This window comes from Zootoca vivipara, chromosome 1 (assembly GCF_965207765.1).
Source record: "Zootoca vivipara chromosome 1, rZooViv2.hap1.1, whole genome shotgun sequence".
In the NCBI taxonomy this organism is placed as follows: Eukaryota; Metazoa; Chordata; class Lepidosauria; order Squamata; family Lacertidae; genus Zootoca; species Zootoca vivipara.
Genome location: NC_142582.1, coordinates 17,891,329 through 17,915,852, shown reverse-complemented (window position 1 = coordinate 17,915,852; position 24,524 = coordinate 17,891,329). Strand labels below are relative to the sequence as shown.

The window sequence follows — 24,524 nt, the reverse complement described above, 5'->3', positions numbered from 1 at the left end:
ACTCAGCAGTTAGTCATCCTCCCACCTCACAGATATTTATTGCCTAGAAATCAATTTAAGGTGGGCATCCTACAAATACTTACTTAGGAGCATGGCTCGCTGAAATGGTGGTAGGCTTGGACTTTGCAAATCAGTCATCGGGCTTTAAAGAGAACAGATTCTCCATCTTCTGGACCCGAGTCCAAGTTAAATCCAACTACAGTGAAATGTTTCTTCACCCCCCAAAGATACAGTTTGCCTAATGTCCTAATGTAATAAAAGGTCTCGTCGTGTCAAAAGGTAAAATTCTCAGAATTTATTGCCATTATGTAAGCTCTCTCCATACAACTCTTTTTGTTTTTACAAAAGTCAGAGTTCCACCCCTCCTCCCTTTGAGCTATGTCCAATGTTAATGGGAGCATTTTCCTTCTGATTTCTTCAAAACGCCTTTTTGACAGTGGGCTTTATAAAGCAAAGCAGCAGAGGTTAAGGAGTAAGGGCTGGCAGAAGCTCAACAGAAAGTCTGTGTACAGGCAGATTTTAAAATGATGCTGAACTGACAAGTCACACTCTGTGACATTTTTTAATATAAACAGCTTTAGTTTGAAGGACTTTATAGAGCTAAAATGTACAACCTGGACAAAAGACCTCTGTCCTCTCACAATGTTATTATTACCAGGATTCTAATTCTTGCAAAGTACAAGAATAATGGTTCTCAAATGCCACAAGCACGAACTGCTTATTCCTGTTTACAGAAGCAAAACTTGGAGGCAGGGGGGGAGAAGCAAGGTGGCCTACAGAATTCAGATTAGATTTTTTAAAAAATACCTCAATTTTTGGAAGTTGAGGTCTGCATATTCTACCTTGATATTTTTTTCTTTTTCTTTTAAATATAAGCACTTCCTTCCCCTCTCCCCATCCCTACACCAAGCTCCCTGTAAAAACCCCAGACCCTTAGTATATTTACAGGAAACCTAGCTGCAAAATACAAACTAGCATGGAATTAATGGTAGTTTGCATTTCTTTTAATATTCATCCCACAGCTGAATAAATACACCGAGCCTGATCCAACTCAACATTTGAAGTTATGATGATTCAGACGCAGCTGTCTCCGTCACCAAGGATGCTGCTTTCTCGTTGAATGCAGATGAGCCATCCCCTCTGTCTTCAGGAGTGGACACCTTGGCAGCAGCAGCAGGAGCATTGGGAGGAGGAGTGGCAGTAGCAGCCATCGTTGTTGCAGTAATAAGAGGAGGAGGAGTATCCAGGATAAAGTTGGAGATTTGTTCCACGCCTACTGTAGTGCCAGGATTAACAGGTAAGCTCCATGTCTGAGGAGCGGAGGATAGTAGATCCGCAGGCCGGGTAGACACCTCAGTCACCAATGGAAACTGTGCCATAAATTCTGGCGAGATCCCAGTAAGGTTTAAGGAAGGCAAGGAAGGAAGCGGTGGCAAACCTAAGAACGTGGAAAGGCAAAAAACAGATCACACACACACACATTTACACTAGGATATTATATGCATATGCATTTCTGCACTTAGCTTATGAAACAGATATTCTAAATCACAGCACGTATTTAGAACGAATATTTCATGCTGAGAGCATTCAAAGCACTTCACATGTTAGTGGTAATTAGGCCTGGGCAATTTAATTGAAACAATGTAATTGGGGGCCAGAGTGTGATGGAGCCTTCACCTGCGGCATATCGCTGGGGGGCTTGCCTGCAACTCCCTCTGAGCACTCGACGCTGGTGGGATGCGATTGCGCCCGGCAGCATCACTCCTGACCCCACAAGGTGCCATGGTGAAATTGCCGCTGCCACCGCCGAGGCAATTTCGCCCCAGCGCCTCAAAGCTGGTTCCCCCCTCTGCTTTTCAACATTGCAATGTACCAGCAGCCCAAGATCACAATGTTGAAAAGCTGACACTGCCTAGCCCTACTGCTTTTCCCTCAAGAAGACACACTATGGCTTATTTTCAGGAGATGTCTTAGTTTTTAATTACACGTCTAGCCTCGCCTCTTCCTTGGCGCCCTCCAGAACTGCGCCTATCACTATGTCTTATTTTCGGGGTATGGCTTATATTGCGCAAATGCTTAGAAATCCTGCTATGGCTTATTTTATGGGTATGTCTTATTTTCGGGGAAACAGGGTAGTTACTAATCCTTACAGCAATGTGATAATCATCCCCAATGTTGCAGATAGGTGGCGCATGGATGCCATGCACACAAGAAAAAACAGGCTTAATTAAGGCTACCTACCAATGTGAAATTTTGGTGCAGGGTTCTTTTGCTCCACAGCTCTGTTCCCTAGACATCTACCATCCTATACAGAGATGGCCATGTCTCTTATCCCCGTGCTGCATAAATCTGCCATTGTATGGAAGAGCAGCTATTTCCTCTACACACAGATACTTTGTGTGAGAAGCCTTCAGCTTTATGCCAAAGACATTCCTATACAGAAGATTTCACATTCCCTTTTGCACCTCATGTGGTGCAAGTGAACAAACGACCATTAGTCCTCGTAAGTAGAGTAACATGCAAACAGTTTATCCTTCCATGTCCACAACTCTCCTTTTCACACAATGACTAGAAAGCAAGACTGACTCTTTTTTTCTCCTTCAGCACAGCACAGAGTGCACGAGCCATACTCTATTTCCAGTAAATGTGGCCTAACTGGTTATGATTCACAATACATAAGGAAAGAGTGTCACACCTAGTCCAGTTCTAGAAGATTTTTTATTTTATTTTTTTACTGTATGGTTGTTTTCTATCACTCCCCAGCCATGATTGATTCCTATATGTCAACAGAAACTGTATTCAACTAAACATCAGTTTCTACTCTTTAAAATATGCTTCCTGAATATGTTAGCCTTTTATTCAGTGCCATAACTAGCTATATATTTTTTGGCATTCTTGCCTTCAATAATATGCTTATTGCACAGGGCGAGAATGCTGACTTTTGATCTTTTCTAGAGTCTAAATCCAACCCAAGTGGTCAATATTAACATTCACAAACATGTAAAGTCTGTATGCATTTTTTGCTCCAGCTTTTTCTTCTCTGCCAAACCATCCCATTTCAGAGTACTGCTATGTTCAGGGCTGTGAATACTCTGCACACAAGGAAAGAAATCAAAGAGCGTTTTTTAACCATTTTTCATTAACAGGTCTAGTTTTGCTAGAGGGCAATGTGGTGTCTAACCCACTGGTTGTTATTTTTTTTTAGCAACCCTGTTGTCTTTCAGTGATTTTGGCAGGCATTGCCTGCACACTTTCAAGCATATGTACTAGAAGCTTGAACTTTGTTTTAGAAAGGAAACCTGAGGTTTTCAGGAAGCTGAACTCGGCGCCCAATGCTGCATCCTGCTTTTTCTGAACTCTTTGCAGAACTGTGGACCGTCTTCATACCAAATGTCACGACGCTATGCTCACTCGCTGCACTGCACGCTGTGCGGTGGTGAGCTGAAAGCTTGTTAAGATTTGGTTTATCAAAAGCCAATAAACAAGTCTGCAGAAACTTACCGGGATGTCCTATGTCTGCTAATCCAGGACCAGGCATTAAGTGTGGGGCGGGTAAGTTAAGGTTCGGGATATTACCCAGGTTGGGAAGTCCAGTGGGTAATGGCATCAGTCCTAAAAATGTATGGGGAAGAAGAAAAGGGAAATGAGCAACCAGGTACAGTATGGCCATTAAGATTTCAAAAGCTTGAGAAATCAGATTTAAGGCAGAGCAAAAACCCAAACTTCATGAGACTGAATTTACGTTTCCAAAAATCACTGGGTTTTCAAAGGAAGCATGTTCAGCACATACATTCTCAACCGGATCAGGAACCGCGTGGATCAGATGGTAAAAGAACAAGCAAGTGGGGCTGTCGGAGTTGACAACCTCAACTATCTGATGGAGATGTGGTGCTGCAGATGCACATAAAAAGCCAATGTGTATCTGTGCATCAGCTTAACAAGCAGTGTGCGAATCTGTCTACAATGGAAACAGCTACATTCTGGGAACATGTTTTGCTGGATGAAGTCTGTGCGAATGTCATACACACTGTTTTAACTGATGTCAGGAAGGTAGTTTCCTTTGTGGCTGTTGGAAAATTATGTGCATACCGCTTAAATAGCATAGGCCAACAAAGAAATAAAGGGTCAAAGGTGTACAAGCCACAGTTTTGACTCCCAGCTAAAGCTTAATGGATGGGCAACGTGGTCCTGGCCTTCTCCGTAGCAGCATCTCCCCTCGTGCAATTCCCTGTATTTCAGAGTTTTTAAACTACAGATTTATCTTTTTATGAATTCAGAAATTTAAACACAGTGCAGCAGCACCAGGAACATTTCACTCATTGCAGACCCTTGTAAGACTGCAACTTTTAATTGGGCCTAAATGGAGCAGCTAAAGCTTTTCCTCATCAGTCGGTAGTTGCCGCTATTAAGTGGTGTGACTGTGCTTAAGGGTCTTCTTATTTTTACGGTTATTCTGGTTCTGGCACATTGGTGAATATCAAATGAAAATATTTATTTTCCTATTTCTGAAAATTAAACCAAATATTACCATATTTATTAAAATGGGGTCATGGCTCTTATTAAAATTAAAATTTTGCATTTCCCAGCACCTTAAAAAGCTGCCTATAATGCGGCAATATGCAAATGTTCATACATTTAATAAAAATCATATACAGTATTGGGTTACTGCTCTGATTTTTTTAGAATCACCGAAATTAAATTAGGATCAGTATACCTCTAGCCCACATATGTGAAAACCTGTACATTTAAAACCACAATTGTAGAGGGGGGGGAAGATAACCTCAAATTTAACCACCTATATTTGCCAATTAGAGCACTGGCAGAATTAGTAATGGCAATACACTTGCGGTTTGAAGTTCTAGTACAGCCTCTGCCTACCTGCAGTGGACAATTTCCATTAGGTTGTACTAATGCACCGAACAAGGAAAAACCCACACACTTGCTCCTTTTGAAAAGATAGTTTCATTTTCATTGTGTTACCACTTACCTGGCAAAGTTACTGCTGGGTTAACTGGAGGAAGAGCCTGGCTTGACTGGGGAGGCAATAATGGTACTGTAGGAACACCTAAAGGGGGGGGGGGGAGGCCAACTTTAATTTCAGATGCCATCTAGATTATACCAAACAAAACTATTTTGTCTATCCAGCCTAGCATCATCTGCTTCAGAACTCTCTGGGGTTATAAGCAGAGGACTTTCCTATCGCCTACATCAGGCATAGGCAAACCCCGGCCCTCTAGATGTTTGGGACTACAATTCCCATCAACCCTAGCTAACAGGACCAGTGGTCAGGGATGATGGGAATTGTAGTCCCAAACATCTGGAGGGCCGGAGTTTGCCTATGCCTGACCTACATGATTTCTGCACATTGCTCCCTGTTCTTTCACTGAATTCCACCTGCGGGAATAAGGATCCCACCTTTCGTGAAGAACAGTTCCATTCTGCAGCCCCAGGAATGTCCCCCTTTGCAATGTCTTGGCACAAAGGTTCACGAGGCCTTGGGTTGTTGTTTTTTACCCCCCCCCCCGCATCTTCAGTAATTAGAACAATAAACTAAGCTCATCTCTGCTTGTGCTTTCATTTGGCAATATCCTTATGACATAAAAAGGCAAACCTGTATTGAGCACGTTAGGGATGGCAGGAGTTGAGCTAATGGAAAGCCCAGCCAGAGCCTGTTCGGTTCCTGCGGTTCCAGGTGGTAATGAAGGTGGAGGGTTCACCGAAGACAGCTGAACCTTATTGAAAACAAACAAGACAGTATGTTGTAGAATTGCTGCTTTAGTGGGATTCCCAAGAGCGAGATTCCCAAGGACAAGATCGTTGGACACTGTTCTCAAAGCTACGAACATGAGTTTGACCAAGCCGCGGGAGGCAGTGGAAGACAGGAGTGCCTGGCGTGCTCTGGTCCATGGGGTCACAAAGAGTCGGACACGACTAAACAACAAGAGCATAAAACTCTCAGTAAGGATTCAGCTTTAAGAGAGCAATAGCAAATGTATATACTTGGAAAGGGACATGCAATCGTGTCATTGCAGTATCAAATAGTTTTACACTGCTCCTGCAAGGATGGAAATCTGGCACATCTGTTAAAGACAGGAGTACAAGTTACAAAAATAAAACAAAACGCTGCAACTCACTTCTGTAAAGCCGTCTTTGAGTGGGGTAATAGGTGAACTAGACAACTGTCCTGGAAGAGAAATCTTCTTTCCCTCTTCAAAAGGGCGCGTCGGTATTCGATGCAAGTAGCCATACCCAATGCCACAACCGAGGCTTTTAAAATAGAAACATAGAAGGTATTAGAAAGTCCAAAACAAGGTGTTTTATCCTGGGTCCTTTACCAAAGAGTTGCTGCTTTGGAAATATACATGGTGCTTTGTCAGGATTCAACTCTTAAGTAGATCTAGCTCATTTATGAAGCTAGTGCACAATGTATGTTTGCCACTGCAAGCCATAGCTAATTCAGTGGCTGCTGCTCCAAGCCAAGTTCTCAAAGAGACATATAAAAGACAAGATGGTAAAACAATATGAAAAACAACTGTTAACACTAAAAAGAATGACTAATGTCAACTGAATGTCTGGATGTAAAGCAACTCTTGACCTGAGCTAGGAGCCAGATGAACAGCCTTCTATAGCCAAGGCCTTCTCAGTGGTGACACCCCATCTCTTGTCATTGCTTGTGTCGTGTTATTACCTATATCTTTATCCCTGGTCCCTGCAAAGAGAGCTGGGAAAACTGCAAAGCATTGTGGAACTCTGGTTCGGCTCAGAAACCCAGGCTTGGGAAAGTAAACTTCTGAACCTGAGAAAGGAGGTTCCTGCTATCCTCCCCTTGCTCTTTGATTCAAGTGTAAATCTTCACAAGTCTTGCAGCTGGCCTATCTCACATTCCTTTGATAAGAGTTTAATGGTTTTCACTTGGGCATGAGAACAGGAAGGTTAAATTGCCTCAGAGTGATTGATATGTAAACACCGGACATCTGCATAAGCTCCCTAATTGATTGACAAGACAAATGTCTGTTATCCCTTGATTGGCTTATTTGAAAGTAAAGCCAACGTGGATTGGCTAATTACCTGAAAACCCATGTGGAGCTAGGTGTACGCCCTTGAGGGGTTTTGAGAGATTTAAGCCTGTAAAGAGAAAGTTCTTTTGTTCTGCAAATGGCCTGCAAGGTGCTTGCTGTCTTGCTGTCCCAAAGAGCCTGAGAAATGCGGAGCTTGTCGGGCTCTCAGCTGCAAGTTGCCAGGATGGAGAAATGCAGCTTTGTTCTCTAACATCTAAGTTGTACTCGTAAGTTAGCTATGTTTATTTGTTTTAATCCTGTAATCCTTTGCTGAGAACTGTTATATTCTGTTTGTTTAACTATAGTTCTATAATAAATAGTTAAAAGATATTTCTGTGGGTTTTGGTCCTTTCTGGCTTCACATTGCTATTCCAGTCCTTACTGCTTTGCCCTCTACCAGAGTAATATTTGTCCGAACGGCTTGGTTAAAGCGTTCGGTGGTGGCAGTCTACCGAAATTTTAGTGAGGCAACGGGGTATAGCTTGGTCCTCCCTGGAAAAGGGGCAGCCCAGGGGCCTTCGGAGGAAGAGCGGGTGTGCCCAGGTGGGGGAGAGACAAAAGGTATCCCGTGCCCTCGACATGACAGCTTGCCGAATCTCAAATGACACGGGGAATCTGAAGGAGGACCTCTGATGCAAATCTGTAATGCATGGGTAGCTTCTTGTGGAAGAAAGCAGTGAATGAGGTCCCCAAGCTATGTATTCAATGATTAACTGAGAGACAAGATTCTTGAAATGCAAACATCCATTACAGTGGTATCTCTAGTTACGAACTTAATTCGTTCCGGAGGTCTGTTCTTAACCTGAAACTGTTCTCGACTAGAGGCGTGCTTTCGCTAATGGGGCCTCTTGCTGCCGCTGTGCTGCTGGCACACAATTTCCGTTCCCATTCTGGGGCAAAGTTCTCAACTCGAGGTAACTCTTCCAGGTTAGCGGAGTTTGTAACCTGAGGCGTTTGTAACTCGAGGTACCACTGTATATGAAATGCTGTTGTACAATTACAAGAGTTATAAATCGTTCTCTCTGTTTGGCTCAAAATACAACCCCCTTTCCAAGTTAGATATTACAGAGAAGCCAGATATCACAAGACATTGTCAAGGTAACGGTTAACCCAATATGCTGGGGGGGGGGGAAGAATCCCTATTATTACATTATCTTCAATGTACGTGAAGTGTGTGTTAATAAGTGTTCAATAAGTGAGAACATGGAAGGGCGTGGGTATCCCCTCAATCACTCATGTTTCTATACGTTAATCCAAGGAGAAATTCTGGAGCATATGAGAAATTTTACTCTGCAGCAGATTCATGCGCCTGCTCTTTTCTCCCACAATTTTCATGGCACACCTTGGTCTATATACAGACAGCTGTATAAAAAAAGATGTTGGGAGCCTCAGCGCTCTGCCACCTCAAGGAGAGGACAGAACTGCATACCTATGCAACAAGTGTTCACTTAGCATGGAAACAATCCAGAAGCTTAATATTATTTTTCTATTAGGTCAGCTTACCTTCCTTCTCCACCCCAGGCTGAGTTTGGGGTAATGACCACTTCCCGACAATTATCAGTATCTGTGTTGTATACGTAAAGTTTTAATGGTTTGGCTTCATGTGTTTCGATAAGGGAGAATAAATCCTCAGACTGAGAGGAGAGAAAAAAACGGTTATTTTTCTTTGACATATGCCAGTGCCCTCGATAACCTAGGTCTACTACAGCCCTTCTAAACCCACTAAGCCAGGGGTCCCCAGACTTACCCGGCTTTGGGGCGGTGCCCGCTGCGCCGATTGCGCGGCGGGCCGGAGGGCAGGGGAGTGCGCGCACAGCGGGCTGGAGGGCGGGGGACTGCGCGCCCGTGCGCACACAAACTTACTGGCGCGGTGGCGCGCTTCCAGGTCGGAAAAATCGCCGAAAATCGTTTGTGCGCATGCGTATGGGCCTCCCCCCCGACCCGGAAGTGCACCGGAAATGACCTCTTCTGGGTCGGGAGAGGCCCATACGCATGTGCACAAACGATTTTCGGTGCTTTTTTCTGATCTGGAAGTGTGCCGCCGCGCTGTGCGCTGTAAGAGCGGGCAGCGGGGGTCGCTGTGGGCCGGATTGGGAGGCCAATTGGGCCGCATCTGGCCCGCGGGCCGTAGTTTGGGGACCCCTGCACCAAGCAATGCTCTAGATTCTGAAGTTGAGAACTGAGCCTGCTGTTTATGCAGAAATGGAGACTGGAATGCTGCAAAACCGCAAAATCAATTTCCTCGGGAGTTTGCGCTAGCCCCACACAATTACAGTGAAAGAGAAAATTTTGAATTACCTAGTTATTTATGTCTCCTCAAAGGGAAAGATCTGCACTGCAGGACACAAGGCAATCCTGAAGCCATTCTCAGAACGACTTTTGAGTTAAAAATAGCCCCTGCCCTGGTTCTTTAATAAATGAAATATGTACTTACCTCATTCATGACAGTATCTGCACCAATGATGTAGTCACTATGAGGTCTGAGACCTGCAAGAGCAGCAGGTGAGTTGGATTCAACTTCCTGGTTTCAAGACATAAAATTGAGAGAAGCAGTAGAAGTTAAAACTAAAGTCAGAAAAGTTACAGAAGGCACTATCAATCTTTGGTTAAAAAACAAGCAAACCGAAACTTCAGACCGATTATGTGGGGTTTTTTTTTGGGGGGGGTCCTCCCTTCTCCCCTCAAACTCCCTGGGTAACCTCTGGTTCACAAGTTAATGGTGCCCTTCAGTTCATGCAAAGGTGGGGGGGGGAACCCCCTCTGAAATGTATTTTACTAAAAATGCATCCTAGACCTGCTCTGGGTACTGATCTGTTGCCATTGCTCACCCAGTTACCCAACAAGATTTACTCCTTTGCAATAATGAGAAAAATGGGCACATGCAGGGTATAAAAAGCTGCCCCAATATACAGAACCATGACAGCAACTGAAAGCCGTATGCATGTGGAACTACACATGTGCAACACACTCCATTTGCTGAAATGATGTATCTGTTGCTTGCGCATAGCCTTTACCCACAAGACCTGCATACTGCTCAGATACTGTCTGCTTGACCTGGATGTGCATTAAACCGAATGATGAAAATCCTACTGGATTTGTTGACCAATAATTTCACTCAATGAAGAAATAATTCAAGGAAATGGGCCTAATTCAGAGAAAGTTGTTGGGCTAAGTGGATGGAAGTTGCATGACACTCCAACTTCCTCTAGGACTTGTGCAAACTCCCTCTGGACTGCTCCAACAGCAATCCTACTCGCTATTAAAAATGTGCAAATCCCGTTAGAACTGGAAGCATCTGCGCATCCAGGGAATTATGTTTGCAAGCAAAACAAGTGCTCTGCTACTGAGCCACAGAGAGGGCCATGGACCCTTTACATGCCAAGTGTCACGAGTTCAATCCTTGGTCTCTCCAGGTAGGACCGGGAGACCCTGCAGAGCTGCTACCAGCAGACAATATTGAGCGAAGAATGCCCTCTCGCCTGACTTTCTCTATGGCAGCATAACGTAGAAAAGCATCTACCTGCTTCTACTTACCAGCACATGCCACACATTCTCATTGGCCCCGTCAAAGCTGCAGAAACGAATGCTGACTCCCAATAGGCCTTGCCCACCCCAGAGGTTACTGGGAGTTACCGATGTCTCTCTGAGCTCCAGGGTTTTGCTGCTGTATACTAGCATTTTCACGGGTTTCTCCACATTCGCTTTCAACAGATCCTTGAGCGTGTCATTGTCTTTGTTCTAGGAAAGGCATATAGGTATTGTTTTCAGAGTTCCTTTGCAATTACATTCTTCACTGTAGTGGCATATAAGCACTTTAAAAGTTTCAGATTGGAAAATTATAGAGAGAGAAAATGATTTTTTTTAAAAAAACATATTCGGCTATTGGAATCCTTGCTCATTACAGCAATGTGGAGTCTAGCTCAGTGCCATGAAAAATGATGGGACATCTGCGCAACCAGGGAACTCTGTGGCACGACAAGAAACATACTAGGGCAAATATTTAGAGCTGAAAGGGCAGGTTACTTCTATGTTCTTTGCTGCTGATGGCATTTGGAGCCACAAGCATGTCACACAGTCCACCCCAAGTTCCCAGCACATATGGTTCTAGTGGCAGAAGTATTAAGTTCCCGCATTTTAAGAACTCAACCCTCTAATTAAAAGGCTTCTTCTTGGACTGCAATCAGTCCCCTTAATATTTTGTTCATTCGAATTCTCAAGTTCATGCTCTGAGCTTGAATGAGGCAGATCGCCACAAAAGTTGTACTCTGGCGACAAAAATATTGGGTTGGATCTAGACTAAATGAGAGGAAGTCTCATTGGCTTCGATAGGACAAGCCATGATTCTAGCTGCAATGATTTCAAAGGGATTTAAGTGCAGCTAAGTGCACTTTTTTTTGTGTGTGTGTGGGACCCAGGTGGCGCTGTGGTTAAACCACTGAGCCTAGGGCTTGCTGATCAGAAGGTTGGCGGTTCGAATCCCTGTGACGGGGTGAGCTCCCGTTGCTTGGTTCCAGCTCCTGCCAACCTAGCAGTTCGAAAGCACATCAAAATGCAAGTAGATAAATAGGAACCGCTACAGCGGGAAGGTAAACGGCGTTTCCATGTGCTGCTCTGGTTTGCCAGAAGTGGCTTTGTCATGCTGGCCACATGACCTGGAAGCTATACGTCGGCTCCCTCGGCCAATAATGCGAGATGAGCGCGCAACCCCAGAGTCGGTCACGTCTGGACCTAATGGTCAGGGGTCCCCTTTACCTTTTTTTTAAAAGTGTGCAGCCAATCAATTCTCTCCGTTTTGAAGATAGCTATTATTGGATTTGTACGCTTTGTTATGCTTTACATTAAAGACATCATATAATATGTGCAAAGAAGTCCTATTTGAATATTTGGTGCCATTCAATGAATACCTGAGTTAACAATCCTGGAATGGGGGTGAAGCGGTAATACTGGTAATGTCGCAAAGTAAGAAAGATATCACAAGTTCATTGTCCATATTTGTTGTACCTGCACAAATTCTTCACTGCTAATTATTCCCAATATCCTTCATTTCAGCTCCCCTGCTTCTTCCTGCAACTTTCACTGGTATAGTGAAAATGAAACTGGGATACTTCAGCTCTGCTTGTCCAGAAGGCATACGGGGGGGAAATCCAGACAGAACCACTGTCTCTCAATCAGACACTCCCACCTTTTCTAATATAACCATACAATAGGTTCCAGGGGCAGGCGCATAGGAACCAAAAATATCTTCTTTCATCAATGACCTATTGTTATGGATTTATGCCTGGAGTGATGCGCTTCTGTTGGCTACTACAACTCGAAAGCCATGGAGAGCCTAAAATAGCTAACATGATTTGAACCTCACTTAAAAATACTTTTATGTATCATGGCCTTCTTTTTTATTGCGAGGAGCTCTCCCTGGACTAAATCCAGCAAAAAACATAAAATATATATTATCAGGTTGGTTCTCAGATATGCACCCTACAAGCCTAAAACCCAGGGCAACTTTAATTCAGGAATTAACTTACCAATCTTGAACCATTAATTGAAACAATGAAATCAAAGAATGGCTCCAGCCCAGCTCTATGTCCTGGTGAATTTTCTTGCACCTGCAAAAACAAACATTACAAGAAAAATTAGGAAGACAATTCAATGGGTTTGATAGCCAGTGGAAAAAGCCTGAAATTTCCAGCCAGGACCCCATAAGGCAGTCACTAGATTGCTGGGAAAACCACCAGTAAGGTTACTACAGATGTAAATGCCCATAACTCTTTCTCATGTCAAACCCTTCTTCCCAGGCATCCAGTATTAAAGGATACTTCACCACAACAGAGGAGGTAGCAAGAAATCCAACCTCTATTGTTTGTTAGAAAGTATGGCCGACTACCAAAGCCCTGCCAAAATGTATGGTTCCCTATTCCCCAGCCACCAATGTCACAGCGACCTTAGTAAATCCAAAATTGGAGATGGCAGCTCAAGGATATTGGCAGACTTTGAAAGCCAGCTCTAATTAACTTTTAAATAAACATAGCCTCTTCTGCCATCAGGTCCTGACAAAAAGTTACAGTAAAGGTAAATTAAAGTAGTGCAAACAAAATACAGAAGGCTGTTGGTATTTTGTGTGCCACACTACAAACTGTAGAATCCATTACATCCCACGGAATCTTTTAAAAATAAAGAACAAGCTTCCCTTATCTGGAGTGAATAGCTGTTAGTAACATAGGAAGGGGCTCATCTTCCAGCATCATAACTATCATATGCCTGTTGTCTTTGTCCATGGAGTTTTCTTGGCAGGGATACTGGAGTGGCTTGCCAGTTCCTGATCCAGGTGAATTACGTATAGTGAATACTCTCCACTATGACCTGTCCATCTTGGGTGGCCCTGCACGGCATAGCTCATATCTTCTCTGAGTTATTCAAGCCCCTTCGCCATGACAAGGCAGTGATCCATGAAGCAGAGACATCACCTTGCCGACAAAGGTCCGTATAGTTAAAGCTATGGTTTTCCCAGTAGTGATGTATGGAAGTGAGAGCTGGACCATAAAGAAGGCTGATCGCTGAAGAATTGATGCTTTTGAATTATGGTGCTGGAGGAAGACTCTTGAGAGTCCCATGGACTGCAAGAAGATCAAACCTATCCATTCTGAAGGAAATCAGACCCGAGTGCTCACTGGAAGGACAGATCGTGAAACTGAGACTCCAATACTTTGGCCACCTCATGAGAAGAGAAGACTCCCTGGAAAAGACCCTGATGTTGGGAAAGATTGAGGGCAGAAGGAGAAGGGGATGACAGAGGACGAGATGGTTGGACAGTGTTCTCGAAGCTACGAACATGAGTCTGACCAAACTGTGGGACGCAGTGGAAGACAGGAGTGCCTGGCGTGTTCTGGTACATGGGGTCACGAAGAGTCGGACACGACTAAACGACTAAACAACAACAACAACAACAAAGCATAGGAAGGCAATCTCAGGGAACTTCCTAGGATCAGGAAGTAGGAAAATTAAAAGCGAGGATGGACCCAACTAATTCATTTTGCCAACCCACAGCATATGCAGTAATGACAGGACAAGGCTGGCTTGCATGTTAGTCTAATCTAGGTAGATTATTTTTAAATCTCACAATTCAGTGACACAGCTAAAGGGAGAAGACTAGCAAAATACTGACCTTAATTAGACTGGGCAAAGTGTTGCCCAGAGAACATTTTCAATGGGGAAAAAAGATCTAGTAAGGATAGCAAAATGTTCCCTGAAAAATGGACAAAAACATACTTTCAAAGTGTTGGTGCTGACCTTTAAAGCCCTAAACGGCCTCAGAACAGTATACCTGAAGGAGGGTCTCCACCCCCAACGTTCAGCCCGGACACTGAGGTTCAGCTCCGAGGGCCTTCTGGTGGTTCCCTCACTGTGAGAAGTGAGGTTACAGGGGACCAGGTAGAGGGCCTTCTCGGTAGTGGCACCCGCCCTGTGGAACGCCCTCCCATCAAATGTCAAGGAAATAAACAACTATCTGACTTTTAGAAGACATCTGAAGGCAGCCCTGTTTAGGGAAGTTTTTAATGTTTTATCTTTTATTGCTTTTATTATTAATATTCTGTTGGGAGCCACCCAGAGTGCTTGGGGAAAAACAGCCAGCTGGGCAGGGTATAAATAATAATATAATAATAATAATAATAATTCGCTGGTTTACTTGCTATTACTCAAAAGTAGCTTCATTAACACTGGCTCCATGATGACATCCCCCAACCACTAGGAAGTCTGCTTGGGCTTTTGAAATTTCTCCAGATATTTCTGACATACTTTCAAGCCTATTTGCACAACAAATTCTGTTAGGACTGACAAGCTGCATATCTGTCTTAAAGATGTTTTCTTAAGAGGCAGATCTATTAATTTCAATGTGACTGTGTTAGAGCTTCAGGGTCTTTAACTGCTATGCATCTAGAATGTGAGAATTTGGAGTTCAGTTCAAGTGACTCAAGTTACCACCTTCAAAAAGCTTTTAAAAGGACTTTCCCAGAACATTTATTAGCTGCAAAATGCTGAAGAGATAATTTTTTTGTAGTGCAGAGGAAGCCTAATGCAATAAAATGTTTCTACAAAATATCTGCAGTAAATGCAATTCTTCAGTTAGCACCATGAAAATTGATTGTCTGATTGCATTAAAAATGTATTAAAATTTTATAGGATTCCAATGAACTCTTTCGGAAACAATCTATTTTTTCAGGAGAAAAGGCTTTGTAAGTGAATTGATCCAATGGTTACAAGAAAATAAATCACCTATAGTGAGCAGTGATCCCCTGTGCCATCAGTACAGCTAGTCAATTGTTTTAGCTTATTTTATAACCTTTCCTTTCTAGACAAGTTGTAACAGAAGAGCTGATGAAAAAGCAAAAACAACAACAACAAAACACACAAAACACACAAAACCTTGCATTAATGTACTTCTTCTAAACCTCTTCAGCATAAAATTACTTGACATGCAAGAAGCCTGAAGCCGTTATTTCCCCCTACTGTTAAGTAATGTTTCAAAATCAATATAGAATATACACATCACTTTTTGACTACCACAAGCAGGTCTTATGAGGACCTCTGGTTGCTTCAGTATTCCATTTGCAAAGTACAGATATGCATATATTTCAATACTGTACAAGACTGTATATGCAGGAATTAAATATCACATACAAGCTAACTATTCTGCAACCACTTCTTCCAGTTTCTCCCAGGTTTAACAGGGCTATTCCCCCCTGTTAATTCCTAGCTTGCCAAATAAAAACTTGTTTTAAGTTCAGGCTTTGGTGGACCTCCAGAGAAAAGCATCAAAGGTATATATACACATGCTCTCTCTGAAAATCAGCTCCTTGCTCAGCAGGAAGCTGGTACACATTCTGCAAGCATGGATGGAACAGCCTTCCGAACAGCTTACCCCAGTTATACTTATTTTAGATGTCTAATTTGACAAAAAGTGGAAAACCACTCACTAAACAGGACGGGCAAAGAGTATTTCTGGTTAATACTATGACTGAGATTCCAGAGCAACTGAGCTGTGAGCTCAGTCTGATATGACAAGAGTAAGAACTACTGAACTCCACCCACCCACTTTACCAGTAACAGCTTGCTACATTTCCTTTTAACAGTGCCACTGGAAGAAATGAAGCCTCTCCAAAGAGCTGAGCTGGTGGTACCATATTAATGCCATATTAATCTATAACAGGCACCCCCAAACTGCGGCCCTCCAGATGTTTTGGCCTACAACTCCCATGATCCCTAGCTAACAGGACCAGTGGTCAGGGATGATGGGAAATGTAGTCCAAAACATCTGGAGGGCCGTAGTTTGGGGATGCCTGATCTATAACTTCACAAACATGAAACAGCAAAGGATGAGCCTCCCCTTTCTATCCCAACCACTGGTCCTAGGGGATTCCCAGGCACTAACTGGAACCTCACTGCCAAGTATGAACCTCACTTGTTTAAGCAGAAGCAAACACTGCCTTCCAGGTTCTACTGTGTTGTTAATGTTTCAGTCTATGAAACTTTGGTAATGTCTATTCAGTTACTGCCAATTTCTAAGCAAAAGCACTCCAGATCTGAAGCTGGAAAGCAGCAGTTGGGAGAATGTCCAACCTCTTATTCTCAGGGAGGTGCTCACAATCAAGAGCACAAGAGACAAGGTGCCGCCTCGCAGCTTTCCTGCAACACACCTCTTCGTACTGGTGTATGAGTGCTGCAACCCCATAGTTGCTTTTGACTGGAATTAACAGCCCAGGGGTCCTTTACCTTTTACCATATTGTAGAAATACAACTAGCAGGGCTAAGAAACTTGCTCCTGATAATTTCTGCGATAAAACACCAAATCAGTTTTGGGGTCTTAAAGAATGTCCAATAATGCATCAGGATTGCAGGCAAGAATTCACCTGATAAGTCCCCTCAGCGGAAGTCTTGAACAAGAACTTCCGTTTGCGCAATGGGGTTCTCCCCTCCCGGTCCCCACTGGCTCAGTAGATGTATGGGTCTGGATAACCCCTGGAACAGTGTGCAGGGGTAGGAGGGGGGCAGTTATGGCAAGCAACAATGCTTGTGCCAATGAATAGTACAATACTGAATTCCTCCCTTTCTCTTTGCTGGAGGGAAAATAATTAAAGAATGCTATCATCCGGAACAAAATGTAACATTTTAACAACATATATCCATGAGAAAGAAATCAGATGGACATCAGAAGCACCTTCAACAGTATACCCTGTTTCTCATATTTTAAGACATACCCATAAAATAAGCCATAGCAGGATTTTTAAGCATTCAAGGAATATAAGTCATACCCCGAAAATAAGACATAGTGATAGGCGCAGCAGCAATGCCGGCCGTGGCAGGAGGAGGAGGAAAAAATAAGACATCCCTTGAAAATAAGCCATAGTGTGTTTTTTTGAGGAAAAAATAAATATAAGACATGTCTTATAATATGAGAAACACGGTACTGTATCAATAATATTCCTCAAATTATTATGCATTATAAAGGATGAAATTAAATACAGAACTATAGCCATTAGTGTCCGATGTTAGGGCTCAAACAACACATTAAGATTACTTCTTGCTATCTCAAGGGCTCAGGGCAAATCCACTACACCACATTAGCTCACAAACACACATTGGGACAAGACTCTAGGTATACTCTTCTACAGACTCTAGGTATTACCAGTACGCTTCTACAGATCAACAATGTGATTATGGCTTACCTGGTCTGCACTGGACTAGAACAATTAAGTGGCAAGGATCTTACAAAATATCCTTATCTTATACTTACTTACTCAGTGAAAAATGAGTAACTGAAATCAAGTAAAGTTATTCATCTTGAGATGAAACACCCGATAAATGAACTCTACAAAGAAGCTTCAACTGAGTGAGAGTTCTGATACTGAAATCAGCCACTATTTCCAACTTTTGTCGTTAGCTTGAAGATAATGAACTAAAAACTCCACAGATGAAGTAACTGGACAATATATTTATCTTCGAATACACCATTATTTGTGCAGGAAATAAAGCAAGATTTTCTATTATGAACAAATGCAATTTTAGAAATATAAAGATGCAACTTCTCCATTATACTAATGAAATGAACACTCATGATGTTCACAGTGGAGAATTTGAAGTCTTAATATTAGTAAACATCTAAGAAAGGGAATTAACTTTTTAATCTTCAGTGATGAATGTTTGTATCACCTTAATGGCTAACAAATCTATTATGGCATGTGAACTATAGTCCACTTCATCAGATGCGTATTTTGAGTTACAGACAGACAGACAGACAGACAGACAGACAGACACACACACACACACACACACACAGAGTTTGGAGGGAATGTAAGCAATGATGTCAGAACAAAATGTAATGCAGAAAGCACAGAGAGTGGTACCCGTAATTACATTATTAACAGTGGCCACTGTTGAAGGTGAGTAACATAATTATCACCTTTTATACTTTCCACACTTCTGCTTGTCCTGTGCCTAGAAAACATGGGTCCAAGAGATTTTCTGCTTGTCTCGTACATGTCCAAGCCACTTTTCATTTATCCCACCACTTTCCCTGGGAAAACCTATTGACAAACGTCAATCCCCCAAAAACCTATTGAGATTTGTTCTGATTCAGTAGTAAACAGTGGGTTTTCCCAAGGGACAAGTGTGAGGACGAATCCTACCAAGGCTATCCCTCTGGAAAATATTAGCATTTGACAATTCTATGAGATGTTCTTATTGGTTCAACACATCCCCAAGAGAAGGAAGGCGGATCACACTGGACACTTCAGAAGCATCAAGGTCATACCGTAATTTTCCTTACAGGATCTCAAGACTACAGCATCAGACACCATCTCTTTCTGAGTATTATCATTGAACGACACTGTTAAGTTACTCAAGTGATGGAAATAAAGATACCCGACATGTAGACTATGCAGTAAAACAGAATGCATTAGTAGCACAATCAAAATAGGGACCAAGGCTAGACATAAGCAGCATATCAAAGGTGGACTAGTTTGGGCTAAGAAAACTCTGTAAAAGTATATAAATAGAAATGGTTTGGGGGACAGCACGCCATTACACTCCCAATCCAAAATATATTCAACAAGCAGCATGACTTGCTTCTGAAAAAGGCTATATAGGAGCAGACCGGTGATCACTGTTCAAAGTGACTGTGCCCCAATAGGTGCAGATTCTCTCCAAGAGAATCATCAATGTAATGGATAAAATCCTGCTTGCAACTTCCTCACCCATGCGGTTCCCTCAATGTGCCAATGTGGGGTAGTGTGTGCAGAGTGTCCAAATACGGCCTGGAAGACCAGGGTTCGAAACATCTCCCCTGCCAGGAAGCTCACCGGAGTGATCTTAGTGGGCCAGTCCTCTATCTCCCTGCCTTAGCCAACCTCACGGGGTTGTTGTGAGAAGAAACAGAGGGAGGGAGGCAGGAAGAGAACAATGTACCAGCTTCTTAGGACTGAAGGTATAATAAACACAACAACGACAAGAAGAAGACGGCGTTTCAACCCATCCCAACCCGCTTCTCTCCCCAGCAGCACGTACTCGACCACGCAGCCCAACACAAGCGGCTCTCTCTTCAAAGTTTAAAGGAGGCCAGCTCCCTCTCCCCACAAAACACCCTGTTCTGAAAAGGCAAAGCGGAGAAACGATCAGCTTGCAGAGGGCTGGGCTGGTGCGGGGATGGCGGTGGCGGTAAAGCCATTTTTGTTCCTCTGTTTGTCCAACCCTGGAGCGCACAAGGAGACGACCGGCTGTGGTGGTCACGATTCCTGAATTGCAGAGGCGGCGGGGGGTGGACTAGATGACCCCCGGATACTCCTTTCCCAACTCTTACGGGTTTGTTCTATTTTATCTCTCGCCGCCCTCGCCCCGTTCCCAGCCAGCCAGGCAGGCAGGCCGAAGCCCACCCCCCCCACTCCCGGGTGTCTTCCTCCCGCGCGCATTCCCACGTATACGCCTCCCCCCCGCGCGCATTCCCACGTACACGCCTCCCCCGCCCGCATTCCTACGTACACGCCTCCCCCCCCGCACACCCAGCGTCTTCTCTTACTCTCAGGACGTGGTAGCCCTCTGTGCCCCCGCCGGGGATCTCCACGCTCTGAGAGGAGCCCATGGCTCAGGCCCGGAGGACGCTGAGGAAGCGGCGGCGGCGGCTGGAGCGGGGAGGGGGCGGTTGTTCTCAGCACACGCGCGCCCTGCCCTCGCCCGGCTCCTCCTCCTCCTCTTCGCCGCCACCGTCAGAGTATTAAGGACGTGGCACTCCGTCGGGCCGGGGCCGCCGGGTGCGCAGTTGGCTGAGGGTGGGGGGAAGGAGAAAAAGGGCACACACAGAGAGAGAGAGGAGGCGCCGCCGCTCCTGCGACAGCGCCACCTGCTGGGCCCAAGCGCTCTCTCACAGACAGACACCTATGCACACCAGCAGGGCAGGAAGGAAGACGGCTCACCCGTCTCGCCCCGCGGTTGCTTATGGGAAGTCAACCGGAAGAGGAATAAAATAAAAGGGGCCGTTTGTACGGCGCCCCGCGAGGGACGTAATTGTCGACAGCTGCGCTTGGGTCTCGCGCGTCGTCGCTTCGCCAGCCGGAAAGGAATTCTTACCGTAAAACGCCGTGAAACGGCGCGGCTACCGTAGTTGCTCCCTGCCTCCGCCGCTATTGGCTGGGACTACTAATGGACCACAACGGTGATCGCTTCTTTTAGATTATTCCCGTGGCTTCTGTTTGGGGCTTTGTATGTGGGATTATTATTATTATTATTTATTATTATTATTATATTGGCTTTTAAGATTTTCCATAACGGAACAAGGGACATGGATAAAGGGGGCGGGGGCGAGGAGAGAAACGTTAGTTACCAAAGCAGGAGAATGCACACCCTTATTGCAAAATCAGACAAAATCAAAGCCAATAATTCGAAAAGGGGAGATGTGGTTAGATAGGCGCTGGAAGGCTCTGGCATGGACCATATGACGTTCATATTATGCAAATAGCTCCAGCCAGGGGTGCCAGACTCCAGAAAAGCAACCTTTTCGCCCGCTGTTAGACAGGAAATCTACCAGACTCCTCCTGTAAATGCTGTTAGTGCCTTCCAGTGCTGTAAAAAGGGTTGCTTAGCCACCAATGAAGCGTGCAGGGTCTAGCCGCAAGGTCCTTCCTTCAAGAACTTTGCAAAGCTCACTTTAGGATCCCAATAATTGTTCAGTGGAAGCCATGTCACATACCTGACGGTCACATACCCAGTGTTGGAAATCTCCCAGGTGCGTTTTGTGACCTGCGCAGGTCCATTCGCAATCATGTGGAGATCTCTGGATGCCAGGTTGGCAACTGGGGAAAGCAAAACGTCACTTAGAGAAGGATCTGAAATAGGGTCATGGCATCTCCGCATAAACGCTTTGGGATTTGATCTTTAAAATAGAAAGCGATATAGAAATCTTTAAAATAGAAAGCGATATAGAAATGAAATGAATAATAATAATAATAATTCCACTAAACACACACACACACACACACACACACACACACACACAATGATGCCTAGGCAGTCCATTGTGGCAACCATAATTTAGGTTTGGTGATTAGATTATATATCTGAGGGTCTAACACTGCAAATGACTGCCGGCTCCCATGGGCCAGAAGTTTGCCACCTCTGAGCTAGTTTCATGGTCTATGGGGTCTCAAGTGGTGATGCCCCGGGGGCCCTGATGCAATTCCCCTTATCACCATCACCTGTGTCTTCTTCTCCCACTGTTAGAGGTACCTTCTTGAGATCTTACTCATGCCTGGCCAGCTCCCTAGGCATGGCGACATTGTGGAGCACGGCACAAGTCGCAACCAATTCAGGCACCTCAAGGGACCATGTCCATTGCGCATTTACTAGTGTGATGCAGGCATGGGAATCACATCTTCACCAGCCTCAGTTCCCACCCATTCACCATCTTGGAAGCACAGGTGTGCCCTCTGCTATGTTCCTTGGGACCAGGGACCTCTGTAGGGTACAGTGCTGTGGGGTTTGGAGGACAGGACCTCCCCACGGGGTTGAGGTTCCACTGCTGCCATGTGTGTTCATTTGTGATGATGGCAGGGTGTGTGGCATGCGTTTCTGTGGTGATTGGCTGCAGGTGTGGTGAGCTGCGCGGCTGGGCATGCTAGAAGCTGTGTCCGTATTGGCTGTTCTGTGCACAGAATTGCAATGGATGCCATGGGCACTGGCCCCTCCAGATTGGCCCCAAGTGGGGATGCCGTGGAATTTCTGTGGGCTGATTCCCAGCGGCTAAAACAGCAAATCTATAATATAAAAAGAATCGGAGTAAACCAGATCAACATCTTTTATTAATCCAAGACTTCAGTGGAATTACATGGGGTTGGATATTGTCACAGTGGTCGGATGGGACTACTTCAGAGTAACGACTCTCCACCGCTCTGCATTTTATCTTTTTATTGGTGCTGCGTATTTACAGTGCTAAAGGTAGAGCTATTTACAGAGACACATCTTTTCAGCTTTCATCAGAACCTCCGAATGGCTTTTGGCGCGTCTTGCGCCAGCATAACAACTTGGGGAGCCCCATCCTCTTCCCCCGACGCTTTCTGTGAAGTTCCGGAGTTGGGGGGATGGGTCTGCCCCCCCTCTTTCCTCCTTCCTGTCCCACCTGGGACGCTGGCTCTTCTACCCTGCCAGAACCTTGGATCCCACTTCCTGTTTCCCCACTGGAGCTGGAGCTCTCCCTTCTCTCAGTCGTGCTCTGGGCTGGGCTGGAACTCAGGAGGGGAGGGGCTTCGCGATACCCCTTGCCCCTCACAGATATTATGAACAATTCCATGCTCATGACTGCCTGGTAAGTATAGTTCAGGCACAGAAGTTCATTTTGATGATGATATTATTATTATTATTATTACAGTGGTGCCTCGCTTAACGAATGCCCTGCTTAACGAAACTTCCGCTTAACGGAAGGATTTTTCGAGCGGAGCTTGCCTCGCTAGACGAATGCGTTTTACGAAAAATTCGTCTAGCGAATCGCGGTTTCCCATAGGAATGCATTGAAATTCAATTAATGCGTTCCTATGGGCAAAAAAAAAAAATCAAAAACAATTCAATGCATTCCTATGGGATTCGCTAGACGAATTTTTCGCTATAAGAAAAGACCCATGGAATGAATTAATTTCGTCTAGCGAGGCACCACTGTATTATTATTATTATTATTACAATTATTATACTCCACCCATTGGACTGGGTTGCCCCAGCCACTCTGGGTGGCTTCCAGCATATACACAAACATAACAAAAACTTCCCTATACAGAATCTAGCATCAAATAATTATAGAGTTGGGGAAAAAACCCCGAGGCTCATGTAGTCCAATCCCTTGCAATGCAGGAATCTAGAATTGCTTGGGTGACAAGCACTAATCAACAGCAACAGTTCATATTTGGGCTGCCAAAGGAAATCCCTTGTTCAAACTAAAGGGTGGTATATAAATCTAATCAATCAATCAAACAAACAAACAGAGATGCAAAAAGAGCCAAAGGATAAATTTTCAAGCGGCTGAAGGAAACATTGCATCAGAACGCTGTTTGTATCCTTGCTTCCGTGCTTGGACATTCTGGGGTCCAGGTTCCTGTGAAGGGCCCCATAGCACTGAAAATGGAAGTAGGAGCAGAGTTTTGGAACAATGCTCCTTTACATTTCATCCCATAAGCTAGCTGCCAGCTAACCATCAGCAAGAAATCCCCAGCGGTAATGCCACTCACCCTCGAAAAGAACTCATTTTCAAGACTTTTTTTTTTTTTAAAAAAATGAGACTGGAATTACGTTCCCTCAGCTTTTGCCAGCAGCAAATCCATCCTGCGCAGCGACAGAAAGCAAGCCTCTGCCAAGGTGCCATAAATAAAACTCTATAGACTGCGTTTGAGACTCGACTACAGGAAAGTGACAATTCCATTTGTCCTCAAGATTACACGCAGCCAAATGACTGTGGAGCTGATAAAGCTTTTATTAATAGCAAGTATCTCTGCCCGTCCACACGCAAATTTTTTACAATGGGTCAGACATAATTACTGCTAATGCATTTCCCTGAGGGTATATCAAATGCTCACCTACGCCTGTTACACATCTCATCACTTAGAAGGCCATATTTTATCAACATTACAGTCCACATTACAAGCTCTATCTTACACCAATGCATGGTATAAAACCATTTTACTGGCTGTTTTTAAATGTCATTAAAAGTACCCTGGGGGGAGAAAGGTTGCCCGCTGGAACTTCTTTGGCACACGCCAAATGGGCAAACAAGACTGGGGATGCAATTTTTAATCCTGTAAAGTTCTTTAGGAACCTTGCCACAAAGGAGGGAACACTAAGGTTGTGTACACACTATAACCTTAAAGGGTTGCTGCATGCTACCCTGATCCCTGAGCAGTGAGAGATTCCAGCGGTTCCAGATATTTACCAAGGTTCATGTTTCCA

The 24,524-nt window shown here is 44.3% G+C and overlaps 1 protein-coding gene across 3 annotated transcripts; it reads right to left on the bottom strand.

Annotated features, from left to right (window-relative positions):
• Positions 1-280: 280 nt before the first annotated feature.
• On the bottom strand, positions 281-20,378 carry GORASP2 (golgi reassembly stacking protein 2). 3 transcript variants are annotated; one of them, XM_035135556.3, is made up of 10 exons: positions 20,122-20,378; positions 12,581-12,661; positions 10,593-10,796; positions 9,493-9,579; positions 8,562-8,692; positions 6,135-6,267; positions 5,612-5,732; positions 4,988-5,065; positions 3,502-3,612; positions 281-1,438 (listed from the first exon to the last, which is right to left on the bottom strand). In XM_035135556.3, the coding sequence occupies exons 1-10, from the start codon at positions 20,182-20,184 to the stop codon at positions 1,065-1,067; spliced, it is 1,383 nt and encodes a 460-aa protein (XP_034991447.3). In that variant the 5' UTR covers positions 20,185-20,378; the 3' UTR covers positions 281-1,064. The 3 variants fall into 3 exon arrangements, with proteins under 3 accessions (XP_034991447.3, XP_088513426.1, XP_088513388.1); XM_088657300.1 differs by lacking the exon at positions 20,122-20,378 and adding an exon at positions 19,614-19,990; XM_088657262.1 differs by lacking the exon at positions 4,988-5,065.
• Positions 20,379-24,524: the final 4,146 nt, after the last annotated feature.

What these genes read in the sequence shown, in the direction of transcription:
- GORASP2 (XM_035135556.3), bottom strand. Translation starts at nt 20,184, where the DNA reads ATGGGCTCCTCTCAGAGCGTGGAGATCCCCGGCGGGGGCACAGAGGGC. An exon ending in AGGGCTACCACGTCCTGAGA is followed by an intron (nt 12,662 to 20,121) that starts GTAAGAGAAGAC and finishes TTGTTTTTGCAG; the next exon opens with GTGCAAGAAAATTCACCAGG. An exon ending in CAGATACTGTCATGAATGAG is followed by an intron (nt 8,693 to 9,492) that starts GTAAGTACATAT and finishes CTCTCCTCTCAG; the next exon opens with TCTGAGGATTTATTCTCCCT.